A 24,278-nucleotide genomic window follows, 5' to 3' on the forward strand; every position below is an offset into this window, starting at 1 on the left:
CACAGGGCTGTTATGAGGAGCACTGTGCTGATCCAAGAGCAGGATACCAACGTACTAGATAGTGTGGTGCTTAAAGACTCTTCTTCCACCACTGTGATCCACAGTGGGTTTTGCAGTAACAATGAGTCAATTGGGCCATTCATGTTTCAGTCCATAATGACCATTTCACGTTTTGAAAGTTCTTCATGTATATATCAAATGTGAACAACTCACCCTATATCTGCAACTCTGGAGATGCAGAAGAGCTGTTATTGTGATTGTGTTCTTTTCTGTTCCATTTCTGAAGCACTCTAGTTGGTAGTGAGAGGCTGTTAACTGCAATCTGGAGCTATCAACTGCAGCACTGTTCGGAGCCAAGAAAATGTATTTAACACGGAGGCTTTTTTCTTTTTTTGCGTTAAAACACGATAGCTGGGTATCTCTGTCCTTCACATTTTCAAGGGGACAAGTGAAACGGCTGAGGTAGAGTTTGGAGCCAGTTTGCAGTTGGAACTGGACAAAGGGAAGCTAGATATTTATTTATTTATAGCCCACTTTTCTTGCTGGGATGCGAGGCAGAATACAAATGATAGAAAACAATTTGATCATACAGCATAAGACAGTACATCCAACACTGCAGGCTGTTCTTCCATGTGGGAGCTGCTCCAGGGAACGTGGACGAAGGGGTGGTTGAGGATCTTACCTGTCTGCAGGATGGCTCCTTTGGGAAACCTTGGGGCTAAGAGGCTCTTTCTGAATCTGAGGCAGGTATTTTCTGCCTGCTTATAGGAATCTGTTTGCTTCCACTATGTTCTTCTTGCATATTTGTAAGTATCACACAAGTGCTTCTTGTTCAACTGCAGCTAAACATAAAGATCAGCTTTACACTGAATCAGAACATTTGTTTATACAACTCTGTATTGTCTTCCTTGCCTGGCAGCAGTTCTCCAAAGTCTCTAGCAGAGAGCGATCTTTTTTCAGAGCCTAACGAGACATTTCAAACTGCATGCGTTCACCACAGAGACTCGCAGCTATACTGTATCCGCTAGCACCTGGTGGCGACTCATGAGTCAAAGCGCAGCAAGGCCTGATTCTGAGTGGGACCATTGTGGAGGAGGAGGAATTCCTGTCCTCTCTCCTGTGCTCTTTCTGGTGGCTGAAACAGCCCAGGGGTCTTCGGAGAGGGGAATTATTTGCTCTGTGGGGAGGCAGCACTTGCAAGCATCCAGTGAACGTGCAGGCTCCCAGTGGAGCAAATAATGCACTCCACCTGCTGCACCCCCAGCTGCTTCAGCTGCCAAAAAGAGTACAGTGGAGAAGACAGGAATTCTGTCTCTCGCACAGTGGTCCCTGTTCAAATCAGGTAGTGCTGTGCTTTTGGTCACGAGTTGCCACCAGGAACCAGCATCTGCAATATCTTTGCAAGCTCCCCTTGGAAAACTTGTGTGGTTTGTGATGTCCACTGAGGCTCTCAGTGCTTCTTTCTGAAATCCTTCAGCTGAAGATGTCGGCACTGGCAGCTGGACCTTGGGGTTCTTTTGCATGCAAAGCCGGCGTTCCATGACTGTGTGAGCCCCGTAGCACCATTTGACTCCTTACTGCTTAGAGAACTGGGAGGGCACAATGGCTTTCTTCTGGCAGGTCTAGTGTATTAGCTCTCAAGGGGATCAATTGCGCTTTGACTGTAGACTCATCCGTAAATGTGACATAAGCTCAGGGCTATTTTTGGGCAGGAACGCACAGGAACGGAGTTCCGGCTGGCTCCCAAGTTGGCCACGCCCAGCGGGAACTCATTAGCATAATAGGCCACATCCAACAGCAGAAACTCATTAGGATTGGCTACATTAGGGGTGTGTGGCCTAACATGCAAAGGAGTTCATGCTACAAAAAAAGGCCCTGGGTTTTGACAACAAACAAGGTAAACAGAATAAGAAGCAAAAGGTGGGTGTGGCTGGATAACCACACTTCTGGTAACATGGGGGTGCGGCCTAATATGCTAATGAGTTTCTGCTGTTGGGTGTGGCCTATTATGCTAATGAGTTCCTGCTGGGCTTTTTCTACAAAAAGAGCTCTGCATAAGCTAATACCACCTTCCCTTAATGTGCGTGTTAAGGAAATGCTTTCGCTGAAGTTGAAATAATGTATTTAATATCTACTGCAACCTACCGACTAGTTTGACCCTCCTTTAGGGAACAGATGCTGCAGTCTAATCTCTGTGCCTTTTGCTGAGGGCACCCGTCTTGTTTCCATTAAAGTCACCTGATCTTTGCTTCTCCCTTCCAGATGGGAGAAAGAGTAAACTGAGTGAATACCGATGGTCACCCGGCATCCATAGTTTTCAGTTTTTCAGCCTCTAAGGATGGCTTCAGTGAGAACTGAGCCTGCGTGCGGGGTATAAATGAAATGAAATAAATAAATAAACAACATTATGCAGTAGCTGGGAAACTGAGAGCCTAATAAGTCATGGGCATTTCTCTTCTACGAACAATGTTTTCTTGATCCACATGTCATCTGGGTTGTACTGGCAGCATATGGGCTGTTTCAGCCACACTGGCAATTACCCTTGCATTTTCGTGCTGCTACCTAAACACATGACCTTCATTGGAATGCTGGTGTGAGACTTTCATCACCTGGATGCTATCCCCTGATTCCTTGCAGCTTCAAGCATGCTTCTTATCTCATTCAGAATAAGGAGCTCATTCTTCTGGCATCACCAAAAATATCAGTTCATAGTTTGCAACTAAACATGGGAATGCCATTAAAAGACTAAAAGCCACTGAAGCAGTGGTTTGAAAGCTGACGTAGGATCCAATGTTTAGATGATCAAAATAAGATTGGGGACTGTGGCTTAGTAGAGGGGATAGGTGGATCAAGATTAGAGATGTAAAATTTCCAGAAATTTTGAAGCTTGGAAAAAAACCTGGGTTTTCCCCGGAAAAAAACAGATTTTTTTTGGAATTTTTTTTAAAAAATGCTACATTAGCACTTCTTTTTTCTTTTCCAGATTGAAAGTCATTCTGTTACTTTAGGAACATAATATATGCCTATGGACATTTTTACTTGGCATGAAATTATCACAACTAGCACATTAAAAATATAGTGTATCCAAACAACTATTACAAACAGAATACTTTCCCACATGCAAAAACAAAACTGAAAACTTTTTTTGTGACAATACCACCTCCTAAACGAAGAAATGCATCTTGTTCTTGCATTGGAGAGTTCAGTTTGTAACCTAGGACTTGCTTGTCCTCAGTGCATAGAAATTAGATCAATTTGATACCATACATATTTTTTAGAAATGATTTGGAAAATATTTGAACATCTTGTCTTAAAATACTTTATTCATCATGTTAAAATGAAATGTTCCATAATCAATTCTTTCCCCCCCCCAATTTTTCCAATTTTTTGGAAAAAAACAAAAAAGGTTTCAGGAAAAAAATGGGGAAAAACCGTTTTCCCCCCCGAATTTTTCCGTTTTTTTCCTGGCCCTTCACATTTCTAATCAGGATATCAGTGAAGGAGCTGCTGCTCAGTGGTCGAGCACCTGCTCAGCATGCAGAAGGTCCCAGGTTGAATCCCTGGCATTTCCAGTAAAAGGGATTAGGTAGCAGGAGATGTGAAAGTCCTCTGCCTTGAGTTCTGGAGAGCTGCTGACATTCTGAATAGGTTTAGTTTGATGGACCAGTGGTCTGATTCAGTATAAGGCCACTTCATTTCTTCACGTGTATCGTGTTGGACTGCTTGATTCTATTCCTGAGTTATCTAGTGTTGTGGCACCGATTTACTGTTTCTCCTACATTGCAGGCCAAATGTATGTCCGGAACAAGAAGTGGCGATGGTGGCCCATCAGCAGCCATGTGTACAAGCCTTCACCCGTTTTGTGAAAACATGGAAGCAGGATTGTGGGGCCCAGAGGTGGTGCGTGAGCCATGAGAGAAGGTAACGCACAAACTCTGTGTGTATGTTTGCTAAATTTTATTCCTCTTTTCAGCCATATATTAGTACCAAAAGCAGGTCACAGGGATTATTTATTTTATTTATTTTTTATTTAGCTTTCAGTTTCTATACCGCTCTAACCCCGAAGGGTCTCTGCGCGGTTTACATACAATTTAATTGTCTATCTAGGGCCACATTTTACATAGGGAGGTGACTGCCTACCGGCACCCAGACAATGCACAGGACAATGGAACAAAAAGGTCTCTTTGAGAGCGGATTCTTAGCTGGCTGCTTTGTTTTCATTGTTTTTTAAAATAATATATACACACTTTCCTGCCCAGTGGGGACCCAAAGCAGCTTATCGCAACATTCTCTCTTTGTCTTCAAAACAACTACCATGGGAGGTAGGTTACGCTGAGAGTCTTCAAGCCACTTTGAACCGAGAGGAAAAGTGGGATAGAAATCTTTAAATAAATAAATGGGCCAGGGATCACCTGGAGAGCTTCCATCGCAGAACAGGAATTCACACCTGGTTCTCTCATGTCCTAGCCCAGCACTCTAACCCAGGGGTGTTAAACATACGGCCCATGGGCCGGAACCTGCCCATCCAGGGCTTTTGTTTGGCCCACGAGCAACTGGTCATTACCTTGATTGCCAGATGACAGAGGCTGTCCATTACATCCCTAGATGCTGTCGCAGTGCTGATGAGTAATGGGCAGTGGAAGTGGGAGGGTGGACATCAGGGAGATACTTTTAAGGAAATACCAGAAAAGAGAGTCCAGTGTTTAATATCTTGAATAAAATTCTGTTGGTCTTAAAGGTGCCACTGGACTCAAACTTTGTTCTAAGGAAATAATGTAAGAGTGTTAAATGTTTTAAGCCTGTATTTTGAGTAAAAAATAAAATTGTTAATTGGAGTTGCCTGTGTCCTTTATAAAGTTTATATCTCCTGTTCCTGGCATTACATTTTATGGTATGCATGGCTTGGCCCGACAAAGTGACATTTATGTTAGATCCAGCCCTTGTAACAAATGAGTTTGACACCTCTGCTCTAACCAGCCTGTAGTGCTGGCTGTCAGCTCTTGATTGCTTCTTGCCTTCTCTTCTAATAATGTTTGTAAGCTGGAACGGGAGAGCTCCTCTTGGTTGGAGCTGTATCCAGGCATGTTAGATGGAAGCCTGGCTGCTTCCTACCCTCCTTCCCTCTGACGATCTCTTTGATTTTTGCTTTTAATTTTCTTATTAAAAATTATGGAAGTAGCAGAAACTTGGAGATCATTCCCAGAGGAGTGAAGTAACTTTTGCACAGAATGTAGAATGGACAGACTTTGCATAAAGAAATGCACTGGATACAGTTGTATGGGGTTTTTTTGTTTGCTTTTGGATTGGCCTGTTGACGTATGTATCTCCCCCAGGTAACAGGTAGGGAAGCTTTTGTTAATTGGAAAACAGTTGGTTCTTCTATGCCACAGAAGTACTGCAGAAGATAAATTTAGGAATGCCAGGGCAGACACACGAGTAATAAAATTTTATTGTTTTAGCCATTAGCTTTTACGACAGGAGTTGTGTCAGTGGTGGCCATAACACATGCTCAAACAGCATGAAACTCTCAAGTTGAGCACTGGAAAAATAAGTACAGCATTGGATCCCTGGGATATTAACCTAGGAGGCTATCCAGGACCTATTCATCCTTTCTGACTGCTCATTGAACAAATGTTGGGTCATCGTTCATGATTAAGAAATCTTGTTTTCTGCATATTTCCCCCTCTTTCTTTACAAGTTGGATCCATGTTCTCACATTATACCTGGCCTAATTAAAAGGTCTGTGGACTCTTATTTTCAATAGGCTGGTATTACAAAGCTCCTCTCTCACTGGCTGGAAGGGGAAAAATGTTTCGGTATAATTAGTTCTTAGCCATTGTGTTCTACAAATGTGAGGATCTGGAAATGGCCGCTCATGTGTTTGATTTGGCAGTATAGGTGTGGGTGCAGTATATGAAAGGTTAGCCTCCTTTGTGCAAGAATGCATTGCAAACTTGTGAAGGGACAATAGTACTAAAATAGTTCCCCATTTCAGACTGGGGGAACGCAATATTGCTGTCTTTAAGGGCAAGTGGACAAACTGAATCCAGTTTTTAAAGAATAGGGGAGCCCCTCCCCATTCAGTTCCCCACTTTGTAGCCACTTTCTGCCTGCTTCACTTTTCCCAGTAAAGCTGAATTATATAGGATGGGGCTACAACTACAGCCCTTTTCCATGCATGGCTGGCCATGTTTAAAGGCACTTTCCATATATGTAGGCTTATTGGTGTCCACCATGCTGGTAACTCTTGTGGTACATGAGGAAACCAGATTCACTTTGTCTTCACCATTCTCCTTTAAGGTGTTTTCCATATGAGGATACGCTTGTGTGGTTTCCCCATGGTTCTTGCAGCTGCTCCTAACAGCACAGCAGCAGTGGGGCTTCCACAGAGCAGATTTTCCTGCATTTACCCTGTTCCAGTCCCCCAACAGCATCTGTCCCTCCCCCTCATGCCCCTGGGAGCTTTTCTGGGGGGTTTTCTTTTTAAATCAGCAATTGAACCTCATTGTCATGTTATAACAACCTGTCTGTCAGGTTCTCTGAATCCTCATCTTTCATTTTTTAAAATGTATGCCTTTTGCCCTTCTCATTGTGGAGATTTAAGGGGACAGGTATCTCTCTGTGGTAAAAAAAAAAAAGCTAGAGGTTTGGTTTTTTAAAATGAAAGTCGGGATTTCAAAGAACATGATAGACAGGTTGTTACAAAAATACTCAATTGCTGATTAAAAAAACAGCTCTCCAGTCATGGGGGAAATGGCCACTGCAGGAGTCCAGACTGAAAAGATGACGCTGATTGGGACAGGACTGGGAAGATCCAGATTTTCCTGTCGACATGGGTGCCACCCTAGCTTTGTTGTGATCTTTCCCAAAACAGGAAAGCCGGGGGAAACCTGAGAGCTGCACAGAAACACCATAACACTGGGGTGTGGGGGATGCTTTCAAAGAACACTGATAACTGGGTGTGAGCAAGGTGGTTATACAGATGAAACTCTGTAGCCATAACTTGGACTGTATTGCAAAAGATAAGTGCCTGTTCCCGCACAAGTCTGTTTGAAAATATATCTGAATATAAGCACAGTTAAAGTCACAAATCCAGTACGTAAAACAAAGTTCTTCCAAAATTATGTATACACTAGAAATAATGCCCGTTGCGGAAATAAATACAACGGGATCTAGAAAGAGGCTCTGGGAGAGTGCTCTGGCTTTGGGCAAACAGTGTCAGTTTCCTGTGGCGACCTCAGCAGGGTTTAATGACAGAGTCCACTGTTTTCTCCAGAGGGACTGATCTCTGCTACCTGAAGAGCATTTGTATGTTTGAGTTATCTGTAGCCCTCACCTGGAGAGTGGTAACCATTGTTACCCATTCACCTCTCCCCTATGAGGTATGTTATGCAACTGAAAATTCCAACTGCCTTGCGGGGGGGGGGGAGTTTGAGGTGTGGAATGGACTGAAGTCCAATCAGCTTCCATATGCAAAAGACCAGGTTGTCGCACAGTTGTGGTGTGGGCGCGACCCGGGCTTTGCCTTCTGATTGGTGGCGATATATGCTGAGGAGCAGTGCCATCAGCCATACACTAAGGGAGTGCATTTTAGAATTAGAACTTTGGCACCCACTATTCAATTATATATAAGGAGAGATTGCCATCAAGTTGCAGCAGATTTATGGTGACCCCATAGGGTTTCCAAGGCAGGAGATGTTCACAAGTAGTTTGCCACTGCTTGGCCTCTGCATAACAACCCTGGTATTCCTCGGTGGCCTCCCATCCAAATACTAACCAGGGCCAACTCTGCTTAGTTTCTGAGATCTGAAGAGATCGAGCCAGCCTGCGCCATCCAGGTCAGGGTCAAACCAATAATAATAGACCACTAGATCTGGACCTATGAAATGCAGCTGACTTGAAAGTATAATATCCAAAGCTTTCTCCACAGCAGCTGAACTCCCAGAGAGAAGACAAAGGAGAATGGCATTTCACCTGTGTTAGATGTAAAAAGTCCAGAGAAAGGGGGCCAGCATGCATCTGGGGGGCACAAAACTCTCATCAGCCATCTGGTACAAAGTCCTCCTGTCACCTCCCAACAAACATAAGAAATGTGTAATGTTGGCCCTCCCCACTACAACTTACAGGTTTCCATGGAGGATAAATTGATGGTATGGGTGTTTCCTGAGCACTGGTTTGGAAGAACCACCCCTTTGTATAAATGAATAATGTGCCATGAAGTGTTGGATGCAGACAATGACTGTTTTCTGAACCATCTCAAACTAGGATAGTTTTTGACCATTTTTTTTGGGTAATTTTTTAAATAGAACTGGCTACTACACCATCTATAAGCAAGTGTACAGCATGGAGCATCACACTGTCTTTAAGTGTTGTCCTGGCTGGGGCAGGAAAAAGGATGATGAACCTGGATGCCTACATGGTAAGTGTTGGGTTTGTCCAATACTGGGTCCACTTCTCACACTGTGCTGCTTGGGTGAGAACATACCTTAAATCAGGGGTCCTCAACAGTGTTCCCTCTAAGAAGAAGAAGAGATTGGAGCCAGCCTAGGCCAGAAGGGTGGGATAAAAATCAATAAAATCAATCAATACATTTATACCCTGCCCTTCCCTCGGTGTCTCAGAGCAGCTTACAAATTTCTTTCCATTCCTTTCCCTTCCCCACAACAGACACCCTGTGAGGTAGGTGGGGCTGAGAGAGCTCTTTCCAGAACTGCCCTTGAGAGAACAGCTCTGACAGAACTATGGCTTGCCTAAGGTCATCCAGCAGCTGCAAGTGGAGGAGTGGTGAATCCAACCCAGTTCTCTCAGATTAAAGTCCGCTCACTTAACCACTACACCAAGCTGAGTTAGTGTGAGCTAGCTCACGGTTTTTTAGCCTCCAGCTCACACATTTTTGTCTTAGCTCGAGAAGGATGGCTCCAGAGCAAACTAATTTATGCAGTAGCCAAATCACAACTCACTCACAACTTTAATGCCAGTAGCTCACAAGGTAGAAATTTTGCTCACAAGACTCCAACAACTTAGAGGGAGTGTTGGTCCCCAATATTTTTTTGTGACCACGGGCAACCTTGAAATTCTGAGAGTGGATGGTGGACCCAACCACAAAATGGCAGCCACAAGTGGGGGAGCCAACTGCTGAATCATAGGGAGGGGGGGTTATGCATAACTCCAATAGTAACTCTTGAACATTTCAGGCAGAAGCTCCACTTAGCATGATGCATTTTCTTAAAGTAACATCTTGTTTAAAAACATTTGCTTGTAGACACACAGTTGTCTTTAGTCCTGCCGTGAAGATCCTTGTGCTGTGGTGACAGCTGTTGTTGAAACAACTGTTAAAAAAAAATTGCACAGCAAATCAGATCTTGAATGGCCAGTCAGAAACCCTGATGAGCAAAAGCCCCACCCGCCCCACCACTTTCTAAAAACACTAATGGCAAGTGCCAGGAAAGGTGCCCGTCGGCATCATATTGGGGAACCCTGCCTGAGAGGTTCTCTTCAAGTTTACTCATTAAAAAAAAACAAGTGAGTTTCCATGTATATGAAACTGCCGTGTGCTAAAACAGATTGTTGGTTCCTTTGACTCAGCATGACCCACCCGGGCAGGTAGCAGCTCTTCAGTGTCTTCACAGAGAAAGGTTCTTTCTAAAAGCTACAAAAAAATCTGGACACACACGACCCAATCAGTTAAACAAGTATAAAGCCAACAGTCGTGATAGTCTGACCCACAAATCAAACAGTCATAAGACTTATAAAGAATGCTGTTTATGTATTGCAATCTAAAGCACTACAACATGATCAACGTCTTCTCCGGATTACATAACTATGTTTTAAAAAAATGGATCTTCTTCGGGAGATATTATAGTGGTGCCAAAGCTCTCAGTTTCATAAATGTTAGACAACAAGTCTTAAGAATATTAAATTCAGATAGGATGCTGATCTCAATTAACATTCAAGCTCAAAATATGCTGCTATGTTTCTACTGGATCCCGGGCGTCTCTTTATAAACAGCATTCTTTATAAGTCTTATGACTGTTTGATTGTGGGTCAGACTATCACGACTGTTGGCTTTATACTTCTTTCTAAAAGCTGCCACCTAAGGTGGTTTAACTGGAGAAGCTAGCATTGGACCTGGAACCTTCTGCATGCCAAGCATATGTTCTTGTTCTACCACTGAGCTCCAGATGTGTTCATGTTTGGAAGCAGACATGTTAAAAAGATACCAGTCGCTTGGAAGGTCAGATGGTGCAAATTGATAGTTAAGTAGCAACTGAAATATTTTTTGTGTGTGTGTCCTGGAGCCTTTGCAGACTTCACACCTTAACACACCCTTGTTGACTCCCCCTTTGCTCTCTAGCTTTGTGCTCTGTCAGAACTTGCTTCAACGGAGGGAAATGCTATGGCGGAACGTCTCAGATGTGCCAGTGTCCAGAGGGATTTCAGGGCCTGCGGTGCCAGTATGGTGAGCTGGAACTCTTAGATTGTCTTGAAACGGGTCCCATCAGCATTTTACCTTCATTTAGGGTTGCCAAGTCTGGCTTGGAAAATTCCTGGAGATTTGGTGACCGGTGCCTGGGGATGATGGAGTCTGGGGAGGTGAAGGAGCTTGGCAGGGCTGTGACCAATGTTCCCTCTAAGCTGCGGAGTCTCGTGAGCAAAAATTCTTCTCTGTGAGCTCCTGGCATTCAAGTTGTGAGCGAGCGATTTGGCTACTGCATAAATTAGTCTGCTCTGGAGGCCTCCTTCCTGAGCTAAGGCAAAAATGTGTGAGCCGGAGGCTAAAAGACTGTGAGCTAGCTCACACTAACTCAGCTTAGAGGGAACAGTGGCTGTGATGCCATAGAGTCCACCTTCTGAAGCTGCTCTTTTCTCCAGAAGAACTGATTTCCATGGTTTAGACATCAGTTGTAATTCCAGGAGAACTCCAGCCCCCCATTTAGAAGTTGGCAACCCTAACTCCATTACATGGAAATCCACTGAGAGGGAGTCACACTGCAGTGGCTTAGTTCTGTTGGGACTTCTTGAGTCAGTACACTGTCCTTCTAAGGTTGCACAGATTCTGTGACCAACAGAATGCCTAGATTGGGGTAAGAGTTCTGTGTTTTACACAGAGCGATCTAAGCAAGTATCTAGGCATCGTGGTGGCATAGTTCCTGCATCAAGTCGTTCAGTTGGTGTACAAGTGGTTGTGTGGGGTTTGCTGAAGGTTGCTTTGTATGTATGGCTAACACTCTTCGGTCTTGCTGGTTAACGGGTGGGCAGAGTAGGAAGGGTTGAAGGAAGGGTAATGCTGGTGTCTCCACATAAATAATCTGGTCTGAAGCATTTGCCAACAATTAACTTTCTGAATGAAATCTTTCCCTCCACGTCTCAGGCAGGGCTCTTTTTGTAGAAAAAGCCCAGCAGGAACTCATTAGCATAATAGGCCACACCCAACACCAGAACCCTATTAGCATATTAGGCCACACCCTGCCAGCAAAGCTCATTAGCACATTAGGACGCATCCACATGTTACCAGAAGTGTGGTTATCCAGCCGCACCCACATTTTGCTTGTTATTCTGTTTACCTTGTTTGTTGTCAAAACTCAGGGCCTTTTTTGTAGCAGGAACTCCTTTGCATGTTAGGCCACACATCCCTAATGTAGCCAATCCTAATGAATTTCTGCTGTTGGGTGTGGCCTATAATGCTAATAGGTTCCTGCTGGGCGTGGCCAACTTGGGAGCCAGCCGGAACTCCGTTCCTGTGCGTTCTGCCCCCAAAATAGCCCTGGTCTCAGGTAAGGGAGCTGGAGCTGGGTTTAGGTGGTCACGTATATAGTTGTGGGGAATGCTGGGAGTGTTCTCATTCCACAATGGAATGTCCACCAGTGTCGCTTAATGACTGATGTCATCAACATTCATTTCTAAGCTTAAATTGCATGGAGGAAATTGGGTGAGTCATTCTTGGCTGCATGAATAGAACCTTTCCAGATGCAATGTAAAGTTGTTTATTTTTTTAAAAAAAATTGAGCTGCCTCTCCAGAGATCCACTTGCTGGTGGCTCTGAAGGTAACACAGACTATCCTTACTTTTGAGGGTGTGTTCTCTGATGGTCATGCCTGCTATGGAACAGCTTCCGGGAAGAGGTAAGGCAGGCACTGACCCTCAAGGCCTTCCCTGCACAGCTGCAAGACAGGAAGGGAGCCCGAGGGTCATCTAGTCTAACTCCCTGCACAGTGCAGGAAATTCACAGCTACCTCCCCCCCATTCCTCCAGTGACCCCTGCTCTGTGTCCAGAGGTATGATGTAAAAGACCTTATGGGGCAGTTTGAATGGGCTCTGATGGAACTGTTTTAGTTAACTGTTATCAACTATTTATTTGTGTTAATTTTAATGGATGATTATTTTTATTTTATCTCTTGTTGTTACCGGTCTTGGGTTCTTGCTGGGAGAAAGGTGGGCTATAAGGAAAGTCCGAGTTCAGTCAATACACAATAAATGCAGACAAATACAATAAAAAATAAAAAGACCATACGATTCTCAATATAAAAACAAGCCATAAAAATCACCAGCAGATGTGGATCCTTCTGTTGGAAGCACAAAAATGGGGCCCATGTTCCATCTGCACCTGCACAATGTCAGCTTCAGCAGAAACTTTACTGCTCCCTTTGACTTTGACAGGGGAATGCCGGAGGAATCTGGGGCCATGCTTCAAATCTCCAGTTGTCAATGCAGCGATTACTTTTAATGTCTAAGTGCTAAGGCATTCCCTGGAGCAGGCAAGGCATATGGCATTCAAAAGCGGGGGAATTGTGTTGGAGCTGCAGTATGTGCAAGCGATAAGGTCAGATCCTGGAATCCAAACAAGATTGTGTGGTTGTTATTTCCTGGGGAGCTGACGAGTGCTGACACGACGCCTGTGAAAACAATGCCACTTAGTCTGCTGTTTCTGGTTCTTTGCAATGGGGCTGGGGGAGGGTTTTTTATCTTAGTGGGTCTGCACACTTTCTACTGATTGCTGAGCACCCAGATGGAATTTCTTCAGTCATCGCTTCTGAAGTTTCATTGTTAGTTAAAATGGTTATTGAGAAGCTGCCGGGAGTAGATCTGCAAATCAGATACTATGGGGGAGGGGGAAGAATCGATTTGTAAATAATGGTTCAGGGTCATTTGTTCTCTTGGGAAAGGAATGCAAAAGCCCCCATAACTGTTGCAAACAGCTCTGCCAGGTGTGTGTTCTGAGGTTGCTATGGAGTTTGTAACCACTGCTTTGATAGTGAAGATCTTCAGAAAGGCATTAGGTTTGAAATACCCTCTCTGTGGTTGAAAATGCTTGAAATGGGAGTTAGTAGTCTTGGGAAAGAAACCTGAGATAACTGCTGCATTATTTGTTTGCATAAACTACTCCCTTGCTATAAAACCAGTATTAAGCCATGTGATTAAAATCTTGTTGGCCTTGTAAGGTTTCCTAGTAGTAATGCCTGCCTCTGACCTGTATGGCCCAGGTTAGCCCAGCAGGGTCATCCCTCATTAGTATTTGGATGGGAGACCACCAAGGAAGACCAAGGCTGCTATGCAGAGGTAGGCAATGTAAACTGTTTCTGCTGTTCTCTTGCCTTAACCTTAGAGTGCCATACGTCAGCTGCCACTTGATGTCCCTTCCCACCAGTAATACCTGTACCATTGGTCTTCAGTTGATAATCATGGCCAGCAGTTGGACTATGCCCTTATCTAAGGTGGGTTGCATCAAAAGTCTCGGCCACGGGGATGAAAGTAATTATTACTGGTACTCTTTCTCAGGGTGGGGGGCTCAAAGCAGAAAGTGGGAGGTACCATTGGCCACTCCTGGTACTGAATACTGGCCCATACTGATACTTACCACCACAATGATAAAGTAACTGTGTTGAAACTAAGCTGACATGAGTCTGGCCATGTCTAGATGGAGCATCTGGGAACCCCATGTACATCTCCTTGAGTACCACCTTGGGAGAAAAGCAGAACACTGCAAAATGGGGAAAAAAGAATGTATTACGAGTATTAATGACTTTGACTGACAAACGTCTTGTGGCATGAGCCTGTCTAGGCAAGACCGCCTTCTGATGTATCTAAATGGCACATGTAAGAACTGAAGCTAAGTGAGTTTGGTGCTGGTCATAGCCTGGATAGGAGGCCAGTTGGGAACCTGGTGCATGGTGCCTTGAGTTCCATGACTACAGAATGGAGGGCTATCAATGCAATCCATGTGGGTCTCTTTAGACATATAAAAAGGATAGGATAGGGTTAAATCTGATTTTTTTTCTTTAAATACCAAAGTGTGTTGGAATGCACATTTCTGACCTGACTAGTTTTTGTTTTGTTTTTTAATTTTCATCTTGTTATTGGGCATCTGCATCAGCCACTGACTACATTGGGAGGAAAGGGGTCATGAGTTCCTTTTGGAAAACGGAGCTATTATTAATGCATTACATTGAGCTGTGGTGTGTAGAAGGCTTTTAACAGTTCCCTGACATAACTGAGGACAGCCCAGGGGTATCATCATCGGTAATAAGAAGCCATTCCCATGCAATTTACGAGATAAAGCCTAATGAGTCCCTGCGAGCTGTTATAGTGTATTTAGTAAGCCTGAAACAGGAGGTATTTCAGTGTGGGGGTTATTTTGATTATGATTCATAGAATGAGGCTTGCAGAGCAGTGGGGTGGAAAGACAATCCCTGCACATCTTGGAATTTCATTGGGATTTTACTAACAGTAAAGTTTCATTGAAAAAATAAAGGATTAGATTTTGCGATGAGGTAGCCTCTTTTGTAACAAATACTAGAGATGCAAGACTTGCCTGTTCTTACTTCTGAGTTTTGTTGCTTTTTTTTAAGAACTAGGTGCCATTTTCCCCCCTTGAAATAGATACACTTGCATTTTTAATCCAGTTCAACAATGGGGGAAGATGATCTTTTAAAAAAGCAAATGTTCATAATTAGGGAAAGCAGAGCATTGCCTTTTAAAGGACCAGATCTTTTTCTTCAAGGGCTACCAAGATATCTGATATCAGAAGAAATGATAAACAAAATACTTGAATCTGCAGAGATGGATAATCTAACTTTAATTTTGAGAGAACAAGATGAAGGCAGCTTTGAAAATACCTGGTCGAGATTTTACAAATGGTTAGAGGACTACAATAAATAAACAATATGGTCATATAACCGTATTAGAAGAAAGTACGAACTATATCTTTAAATATGATGCAAATATTTACACAAACTACATGGTGGTAAAAATGAATAATATACAAGCAGACAATGTATGAGGTAACATATTAGACATAACAAGGATGTAAATGGAATCCCACAACGTGTGTGTATTTATGTTTGTTTTTGTTTGTTGGTTACAAAAAATAAAATTCCTTTTTTAAAAAAAGAAAAGAAATGAGACTGAAGCATTGGCATTGAGACTGAAGCATTTCACAGTAGTGCTTGACAGTGTCCTTGTCCTACCCTTTGCGTCTCTTCCCTACCAATCCTCAAAAGTGTTTGCGTCTTCGTAGGTGGCAGGACGTTACAGGAGCGGCCTTTTAGGATGAAGGAGGATTTTTCGCATGTCTTCTCCAGCTCTTGCAAACTGAATTGTGTTCAGACTTCAAATGAAGAATGATACTCGTGTCATCTTGACATTCCTTGCAATTTCCACTGAGAGATCAGTGCCTGAGAGGTAGTGCACCATAGATTTTGCATCTTCCCCTCCCACGCACCTTGAAGTGAGGTGCAGGTGTCTATTTAGCCTAAAGAACAAAATCTAGAATTGCTTTAGAAACTCACAGAACACATGAAGATTCGTTCTGAGATTTCAACTTGAAAGGAAGTTACTTGTGAGGCTCCCGCTGGCGACGGGGGATCCCCCCCTTTGCATGTGGATGCCTGCTTCTGTTGCTCAGCTGGACTGCAGGTGAAAATAAAAAGGGAAATCCGGGGGAGGGGGGGGGGAAACAGGAAATGGGAATTCCAACTCACTGCAGTCACTCCTTGTGTGTCCAGAAGTGACACCAGCATGTTCTGGGAACACTCTAAGCATTTGGGGAAAATCTTCCACTGGTGTTAGTCTCAGGGAATGAGAGGGATGCCAGCACAAGGCAGTGATGTCAGCATTGTTGGCGGAGTCTCCCCCCACCTGGTAAGTTTCCTGCCAGGTGCCCGCTTTGTGCTGGCAACTCTAGGGCAAGGGCAGCCATAACTGATGGTGCACGTTGTCGAGGGTGGGAAGGGAAGGGAAGGGAAGCGATGTAAGCTATAGTCATTTTTGGAATTTGCCTAGAGAAGAAATCTCTTGCTGAGAATAGGAAAGGAGAAATGTTTGGAAGGGAAGACATGGAGGAGACAGGTGTGCGTTTCTGGGAGTGCCCCCTCCTTCCCTTCTGTCCTCAGTCAGGGATGACACAGCCTCACTGTGCATTTGTGCAGAAAAGCTGGTGTTGGCTTGCAGTTACATACGCTGTTCTGAGTCTCTTGCAGGCTGAATGTGGCTTTAAATAGTAGCAATGATGAGATGAAAATATGTAGCAGAATGGATCTGTCGTTTCCAGCCTTGAATCTGTGACCCAAGGGCTCTTGGTTCATAGCTGTACACCAGCACATCGCAGCTCTCTCCGCTGCCTCCAAACAGGGCCGGCTCACTCACTAGGCGAACTAGGCAATCGCCTAGAGCGGGACGGCCCTTAGGGGCACAAAACTGCACCCGGCCCCGTACTCTGGGAGTTTCTTGATTATTTGTGTTTTTCATTCTTCCTAAAATGCATTTATTTTTGAAAATTGGTGGGTGCACCGGGGGGGGGGGCAGAAAGGATCCTCGCCTAGGGTGCAAAATAAGCTGGAGCCGGCCCTGCCTCCAAACCAAGTGCAAGTAGTTTAATGGATGGGAAAGGACTCCTGTTTGCTCCAGTTTGAATTTGAGGTTTTCCTCAGTAGTCCTGGGCATGGCGCTAATTCCAAGCAAGTGTGAAGTGCAGCAGTCTCGGAAGTTTTCACATGAGTGTTCTGCTTCTGTCTAAAACAGCAGCTTCTTTAAAAAATATATATATTTCACACAACCTGGTCTCCCAGTTGCTCAGCAGTCACACTTCTGTGGCCTCCTTTCCTTTGGTCTGTTTTTTCCAAAAACAGCTTTGGTACAGCTTTTCTGGAAAGCTCTCACTCAAAGAAGGTTTGCTTACCATGTGGATAGGAAATTGCAGATTTCCATACCTCCCCACCTCTGTCAGCGCTGTTTCCCCTTGTGTCTGCATGGTGCCCCCCCCATACATACCACAGTAGGCTTTTTGCTGGCCTTATTAAATCACTTGTCATATTGCTATAGTATCATTACATGACAGCGATATAGCTACTGCTGCTTAATAAAATTGCAAAAAAGGCCTCCGGTGATTTGGATAATTTATTTATTTATGTTTATATCCCGCCTTTCCAGATATCTGGCTCAAGGCGGCTAACAACATTAAAATGGCATAAACAACCAAGTTCAAACAATTAATAAATACCACACCAATTAAAACAACAGCAGTTGCAATTAACCCAACAGAAATGGCGGTAATCCAAATCCCATCCAACGATAGGGGTAGTGTCCGGCGGAATCTCAGGCCCGAGGGTGTTCTAACATTTCAGACCAGAGAAGGGAAACTGGAGGCAAGAAAAGAGGCTCCTTCTGTGTGGACCCTCTATTACTGCTACAAATGTCCTTGCATTCATAGTAGTAGAATAAGTATGTAACAAGGAGTTATTTCTATTGGAAGCCGGTTATTACCAGTGAACTGTTTTAAAAGTATTATAAGCTTTGGGGTTTTTGCAGGGGTGTGTGTGTGTGTAGAGAAAAGCCCAACATCCATTCATGTCAAAATTTCAGCAATAATTGGCTTGTAATCAGAACTCACAGCAGGAGGCTCAAATATCCCTCAGAGTATTTTCGCTTTGGTAAAAATTTCAGCTGAATCAAAGTCTTTGCTGTGTGTTTTGGAAACCTCTGACCTGCACCATTTCCAGAAAGCATTGACATTTTCATGAAACTTCAGTAAAAGCAAGACGGCTGCTTGTTTTAATGAGATAAACTATACTTTTTATGCTCTCGGCTCTCCAGCCTCCCAGTACCCTCGATGCAGGTTTCCTTTTGCCACATGGGGCCGATTCTGCATTGGCGTTTCCCTCTGTTGTTTCAGCAAACCTACATTGGAACAGAAATTCCCCTCTGCATTGCATGCTTTCACTTCCTTTGATCATTGGATTTTATGGTAGCCTCCACACTCCATGCCAATTTCACTTCCTTTGATCATCGGATTTTATGGTAGTCTCCACACTCCATGCCAATTTCACTTCCTTTGATCATCGGGTTTTATGGTACCTTCTGCATAGATTTATGGCTGTTCTATGGCCGTTCAGGGGTGACTTTGCAGTCAGTACAGTGTTGGCCCAGGGTATTTGAGTATGGCTTTGAGCTGCACTTTTTCCTCCCAGTTGAGAAAATGTGGAGCGAATGCTAGATGCAGAACCAGCCAGAATGGCATTTGCCTTCCCTCCAAAGCAAAACCTTTCCCCTCCCACATGCTGGGCAGGAGCTGTGCCACAATGCTTTTGTGGTTACACCTGACCTTCTAGAAGGGCTAAAACGATTGTGGGAACTTGGCAAGAATTATTGCTGAGGAGGGAGCAGGGAGCTTGCCAAGAACTGACTGTAACTTGGGGGATGAAATTGAAGAGCTATGTTGAAGGTGCATCTGCCAGCATCAGCTCTGAAAACAGGGCGGGGGGGGGGGCGCCCTGCAAGACAGCAAAGAAACCCCCTTGGTTGCCACATGACAGCTGCTGTTTATTTAACAAAAAAAAAATTATCAGGAGAGAATCGTCAGGGTTTCTCCAGCATTCATCATGCTGGCAAATAAAGAAATAAAGGTTTTAAAAACCTTGCTGCAACTGAACATAGCACTAGTCCACCTTTTGGCATGACCTGTCTGAAAAGCCCAGGCTAGCCCGACCTTGTCAGATCTCGGAAGCTAAGCAGGGTCAGCCCTGGTTACTACTTGGATGGGAGCCCACCAAGGAAGTCCAGGGTTGCAACACAGAGGCAGGCCATGGCCAACCACCACTGAAAGCCTTGAACGCCCTATGGGATTGCTGTGACTAGGCTGCGACTTGACGGCACTTTCCACCCCTGTCATGTCTGAATTAGGTCCCATCTGTAAAAGGGTTTCTAAGGGGTCTCCCTTACAGCGACATGCAGAGAAAAGGCTGAATGCCAGTGATCGAATTAAAATGATGTGATTTGTCATTTTCCACTGCTTTTTTTTTTGCTTCAGGAGATCCACTGCCAATAAGGGAATTATTTCCCGTTAGGGATGCTCTGTGGCTCTTTCTCACCCCCCCCCCCACTAGAATCCTGTACCTTCAAGAGGTGTTTGAATAGCAGAAATTCAGTCTGGACGGCTATTCCATTACTACCTCCAGGTTGTAAAAAGACAGCATCGGGGCTGGGGGTGGGGGGGAGACGCTTAGTAATTGACAAAGTTATTTTTTGCTAAGGACATTGCTTTTTGGCTCTGGTGCTGTTAAGATCTGCATGGCAAGCAGCAATTCAAGGCCAGCTTTGCGCAGCATGGATGGTGTTAACAGAGCTGCTGTTCTGTTGATGGCTTTTCTGCCTGGCTTGCACGCAGGGACCCTCAACAGGAGGACTGGAAGAAGAGAGAGCCTATGTCCAGTTGGCGCCAAAGGCTGAAGGGTAAACTTAGCTGTGAGTTTTGGAAGGGCAGGATTCGAACCCTAGTTTCAAGCCAACGTTCTATCCATTATGCAACAGCAGTTTGCCTCTTACGGTCCAAGTCAATCTGAAAAACAGGCATCAAAGATGAAAAGGAGCAAACGTTTTTTAAAATGCCTGTGTGTGTGACTGTTTACAGCTATCATCATTGATAAAAGGATATTGTAGAGATGGAAAAAAAAGTGCAGAGAAGAGTAACCAGGGTTATTGCTGGAGTATCTTCTCTGTAAGGAAGGGTTAAAGAATTTGAGTCCTGCAGTTTAGGAATAAAGGCTACTTAAGGGGGAAGGGGGAAACACAATGGAAGTTTATAAAATTAAGTGTTGGCTGTGGTTGAGGATTTCTGCTGAAGAAAGGGTACCAGGAAATTTTGCTAATTCCCTCATTCCACTTCCAAATCTGGCCATCTCTTCATGCTTTTTTTGGGAGGATCCATTGTTTTCTAGGAATAGCATCTTGTGGGGCATGTTGGCCAAAGAAGTCCTCTGCAGCTGACAAATTCATCTTCTGTCAGCATAGATTTTCTATAGGATCCAAACCTACATTCGGTTCAGGGAAAGTGAATGCAGAGAACTGACTGGAACTTAGAGGATATCCAATGAAGCAGACAGGAAGCAGAGACAGGATAGACAAAATGAAGCATTTTACCCCACTCATGTAGTGGTTAAGTGCTCGGACTCTAATCTGGGAGAACCGGGTTTGATTCCTCACTCCTCCACTTGCATCTGCTGGATGACCTTGGGCAAGCCGTAGTTCTGATAAGAGCTGAGAGCAGTTTCTGTCAGAGCTCTCTCAGCCCCACCTACCTCACAGGGTGTCTGTTGTGGGGAGGGGAAGGGAAAGGAGTTTGTAAGCCACTCTGAGACTCCTTTGGGTAGTGAAGAGCGGGGTATAAATCCAATCTCTTCTCTCTCCTTCAGTCCACATAATGTAGCTGTGGCTGAGATGGCTCTAAAAGAAGGTCAGGCAGATGTTATGCAGAACAAGTCCACCAGCAACTGTTAGTCAGGGTGGCTAAATGGAGCCTCCATGTTCAAAGTCAGTGTTACCTTGTATACCAGCTGTTTGACATCTCTACCACCCTCATGGGCTTACTGGGGGCATCTGGATGGATGGAAGCAATATGTTGGACTAGCAGGGGTCCCCAACATGGTACCCATGGGTGCCATGGTGCCCACCAAAACCTTTTCTGGCACCTACCCATTGTTTTTAGTAAGTGGGCAGGGCCAGGTCTGGCTTCTGCCCAACAAAGCTTCTGACTGGCCATGCAGTTTTTTTTTGAAAACATGGCTTTGGCAGCAGCAGCCATTTTGTGGTTGTCTTTGCCTCCTGAGGCAGCCATTTTGTGGCTGCGCCCACCTTACTCTGTCATTATTTCAAAGGTGCTCAGAGGCTTAAAATGGTTGGGACCAATGCCCTCTCTAAGCGGTGGAGTCTTGTGGGCAAAAACTCTACTTTGTGAGCTACTGGCATTAAAGTTGTGAGCGAGCGATTCGGGTACTGCATAAATTAGTTTGCTCTGGAGCCATCCTTCCTGAGCTAAGACAAAAATGTGTGCGCCAGAGGCTAAGAAACTGTGAGCAAGCTTTCACTCAGTTTAGAGGGAACACCGGTTGGGACTCCTGGATTAAAGGGACTAATTGGTCCAGTCTACCAGAGCTCCTCTATGGCTCATTGATAGAGCATCATCTTGGCCTGTCAAAGGTCCCAGTCTGAGTAGACGAGTCTGACCTTGATGAGGGAAGATAAGAGAGAGAAGAGATTGGATTTATACCCCGCCCTTCACTCAGAGTCTCAGAGCGGCTTACAAACTCCTTTCCCTTCCCATCCCCACAACAAACACCCTGTGAGTTAGGTGGGGCTGAGGGAGCTCTTTCCAGAACTGTCCTTGAGAGAACAGCTCTGAAAGATCTTATGACTGACCCAAGGTCACACCAGCAGCTGCAAGTGAAGGAGTGGGGAATCAAGACCGGTTCTCCCAGATTAGTCCGCGCACTTAACTACTACACCAAACTGGCTCTCCAAAACGACCAATGGTCTAATTCTGTATAAGGCAGCTTCATGTGATCTTCATGTGATATGCTCATTGTTTGCACTCATTTCTGTTAGAAGAAGATGTTTTCACTCTGACTTCATTAACTGTCCTTGGTGAAAATGTTCAAGGTTGCTAACAAGTGCCACAAGGAATCGTGGTCCTATCTATGTGTCTCTGTTCCCCGATTAAAAGTTTCAGAGGAAGAGCACTTAACCTGCCTTTTTTCACCGCTAACACAATGTAACGCCCCCTCCCGAATCAAAGTTCTCTTTAGCAACGCCAAGAAAAAGAGTCGGAGGAATGAAGCTTGGACATTTGCAATGGAAACTGTAAAACATAGATTGAAAAATCATTGCCTGGCTCCTTATCAGGTGTGACAAGATATTAATCCGCACATCTTGACAAACTGCCCTTGAGTACCTGAACTTTCGAGCTATTAGCGCAGAGCAACGGGTAGGCGGGCAGGTGAACCACAAAGTGCAAAACAAATGCGACAGCAGCAAATGGGTTCAAGAATAACCAGTTGAGAACAAATGCATCTTTAATGCGGGAGACTGAAGAGGCTGTTTACTTTGCTGGCTCGGAGAAGCTGGACTAACTAGAAATAAATGTGTGCTGCTTTGGCTGTTGCCATTTGCAATTCTTAGGTAAACAAGGAAACAAACACGGCCAGAGAAAGAGGGGGGGAGCATGGGGGGAGGGGGGATGGTAGCTTTTGCTGCTGATGTTACCAAGGAAGTGCCCATCTTTCTGACCCATCTGGTAGGAGAGTTTGTTTCAGTGACCCTAAGAGGGGGTGCTTTAAGGTCCCTGATTGGGGAGCCTGGGCCACTAACAGTGCTGCTCTCAGGAGCCAGTGTGGTATAGTGGACACAATGTCAGATTTGGACCAAAGAGACCCAGGTTCAAATCCCTGCCTAACCTTTAAGCTCATTGGATGACTTCAAGCCAGGCCCTTTCTTGACCTCATAACAACCTTTGAGGCTCGGTTAGGGTAAACTGGAGGAGGGGATAGCAACACACCGCTCTGAGCTCCTTGGAGGAAGGTCCAGATAAAAATGTGATAGAGATGGGGGTCATGATATGGAAAGCTGGGCAGACTCCCCCCCCACACACACACACACATCCATTTCAGCCTAACAGTGGGGCTGATGCACTTGTCAGCTGTTCAGCTGAAACAGAAGCAAGTTATTTCAGTGATATCTCTTGCGGGTCTCCTCCTGTGGCATCTCTAGCCTGCGGGGGGGGGGGGGCGTTTTACCACATCACGAACCTCATAAAATTAACTGGTTCAGTAAACAGGGAGGTCCATGAAGGTTCGTGCGGCCCCACAAACCAAAGTGACCTCCATTGTCCCAGTTTGTGCCCATCCCTAGTAGCAGCCCTGAACTTCTTTGGTGGTTTCCCATCCAAATACCGCTTAGCTTCTAAGATCTGATGTGATTGAGCTGTTCTGGTCAGGGCTGAAACAGGGTAAGTAATAAATAAATTGTGGTGGAAAGTGCTATCAAGTTGCAGCTGACTTATGGCAACCCCTCATGGGATTTTCATGGCAAGTGATGACCAGAGGTGATTTGCCACAGCCTACCTCTACCATAGCAACTGTGGACTTCCTTGAGGGTCTCTCATCCAAGTACTAACCAGGGCCGACCCTGCTTAGCTTCCAAGATCTGACAAGATCAGGCCAGCCTAGGCCATCCAGGTCAGAGCAAATAAATTGTAGCACTTTATTTTCTCCCCTGTGTAAATCATTGGTTGCTTTTCAGCTGAGCAGAGGATTTAAATGGAGCACTCGTGGACGTCTCAGATGGAGGTCTAAATCTTGTTCATCACACCATGTGGGTCAGGCTGAAGGGTTTCCCCATCTACCACATTTTTTTTGCTGCATTGGTCACATGATAGGAAGGGGGAGGGCAGAATTATAAGCATTTCTGTTTCAAGGCTAGGACTGTGGGCAACAAACTGAAAGAGATGTATGGACAAGAAGCACAAGCTGAGAAACCAGAGGTGTACCATATTGAGGAACAAGCCAAAGGTTAGAGCAGTGGAAGAATAATAGTTCTCAAAGGCATTTCCAGTAAAAACCAGAATAAAGTAGCAAACCTAGGGTTGCCAAATATAACTTACCTCTGCAGCGGGGGACTCCCAGGTGGATCCCGGAGCACGCGTGCCGCACACACGTCACCAGGAAGTGACGTTATGACACCGGGCACGCTGGGGGTGGGGCCACAACCATTCGAGGGGAAGCCATAGAGTTTCCCCTCAGATGGTCGTGGCCCCACCCCCAGTGTGCCCGGCGTCATAACGTCACTTCCTGGTGACACGCACGCCAGGGTGGGATTCCCCCCGGGGCCTGATTCCGCCGCGGCGGAAATCGGGCCTCCAAAGCGGGGTTTACCCGACCCCACTTGGCAGCTTAGGCAAACCCAAAATTCTTCCTCACACATATACACACAAAATATTCTCTACATGTGTGCACTAT

General features: G+C 44.9%; 1 protein-coding gene across 1 annotated transcript in view; it reads left to right on the forward strand.

Moving 5' to 3' along the window:
- Positions 1-24,278, forward strand: part of LOC107125965 (multiple epidermal growth factor-like domains protein 6) — a 329,707-nt gene that overhangs the window by 15,487 nt on the left and 289,942 nt on the right. Inside the window, exons 2-4 of the mRNA XM_015429453.1 lie at positions 3,787-3,921; positions 8,307-8,419; positions 10,355-10,459. Of these exons, the coding sequence (XP_015284939.1) occupies positions 3,787-3,921; positions 8,307-8,419; positions 10,355-10,459 (353 nt within the window). The remainder of the gene's footprint in view (positions 1-3,786; positions 3,922-8,306; positions 8,420-10,354; positions 10,460-24,278) is intronic.

The sequence above is a fragment of the Gekko japonicus genome, unplaced genomic scaffold (genome assembly GCF_001447785.1).
Source record: "Gekko japonicus isolate JY-2015 unplaced genomic scaffold, Gekko_japonicus_V1.1 scaffold193, whole genome shotgun sequence".
Classification (NCBI taxonomy): Eukaryota; Metazoa; Chordata; class Lepidosauria; order Squamata; family Gekkonidae; genus Gekko; species Gekko japonicus.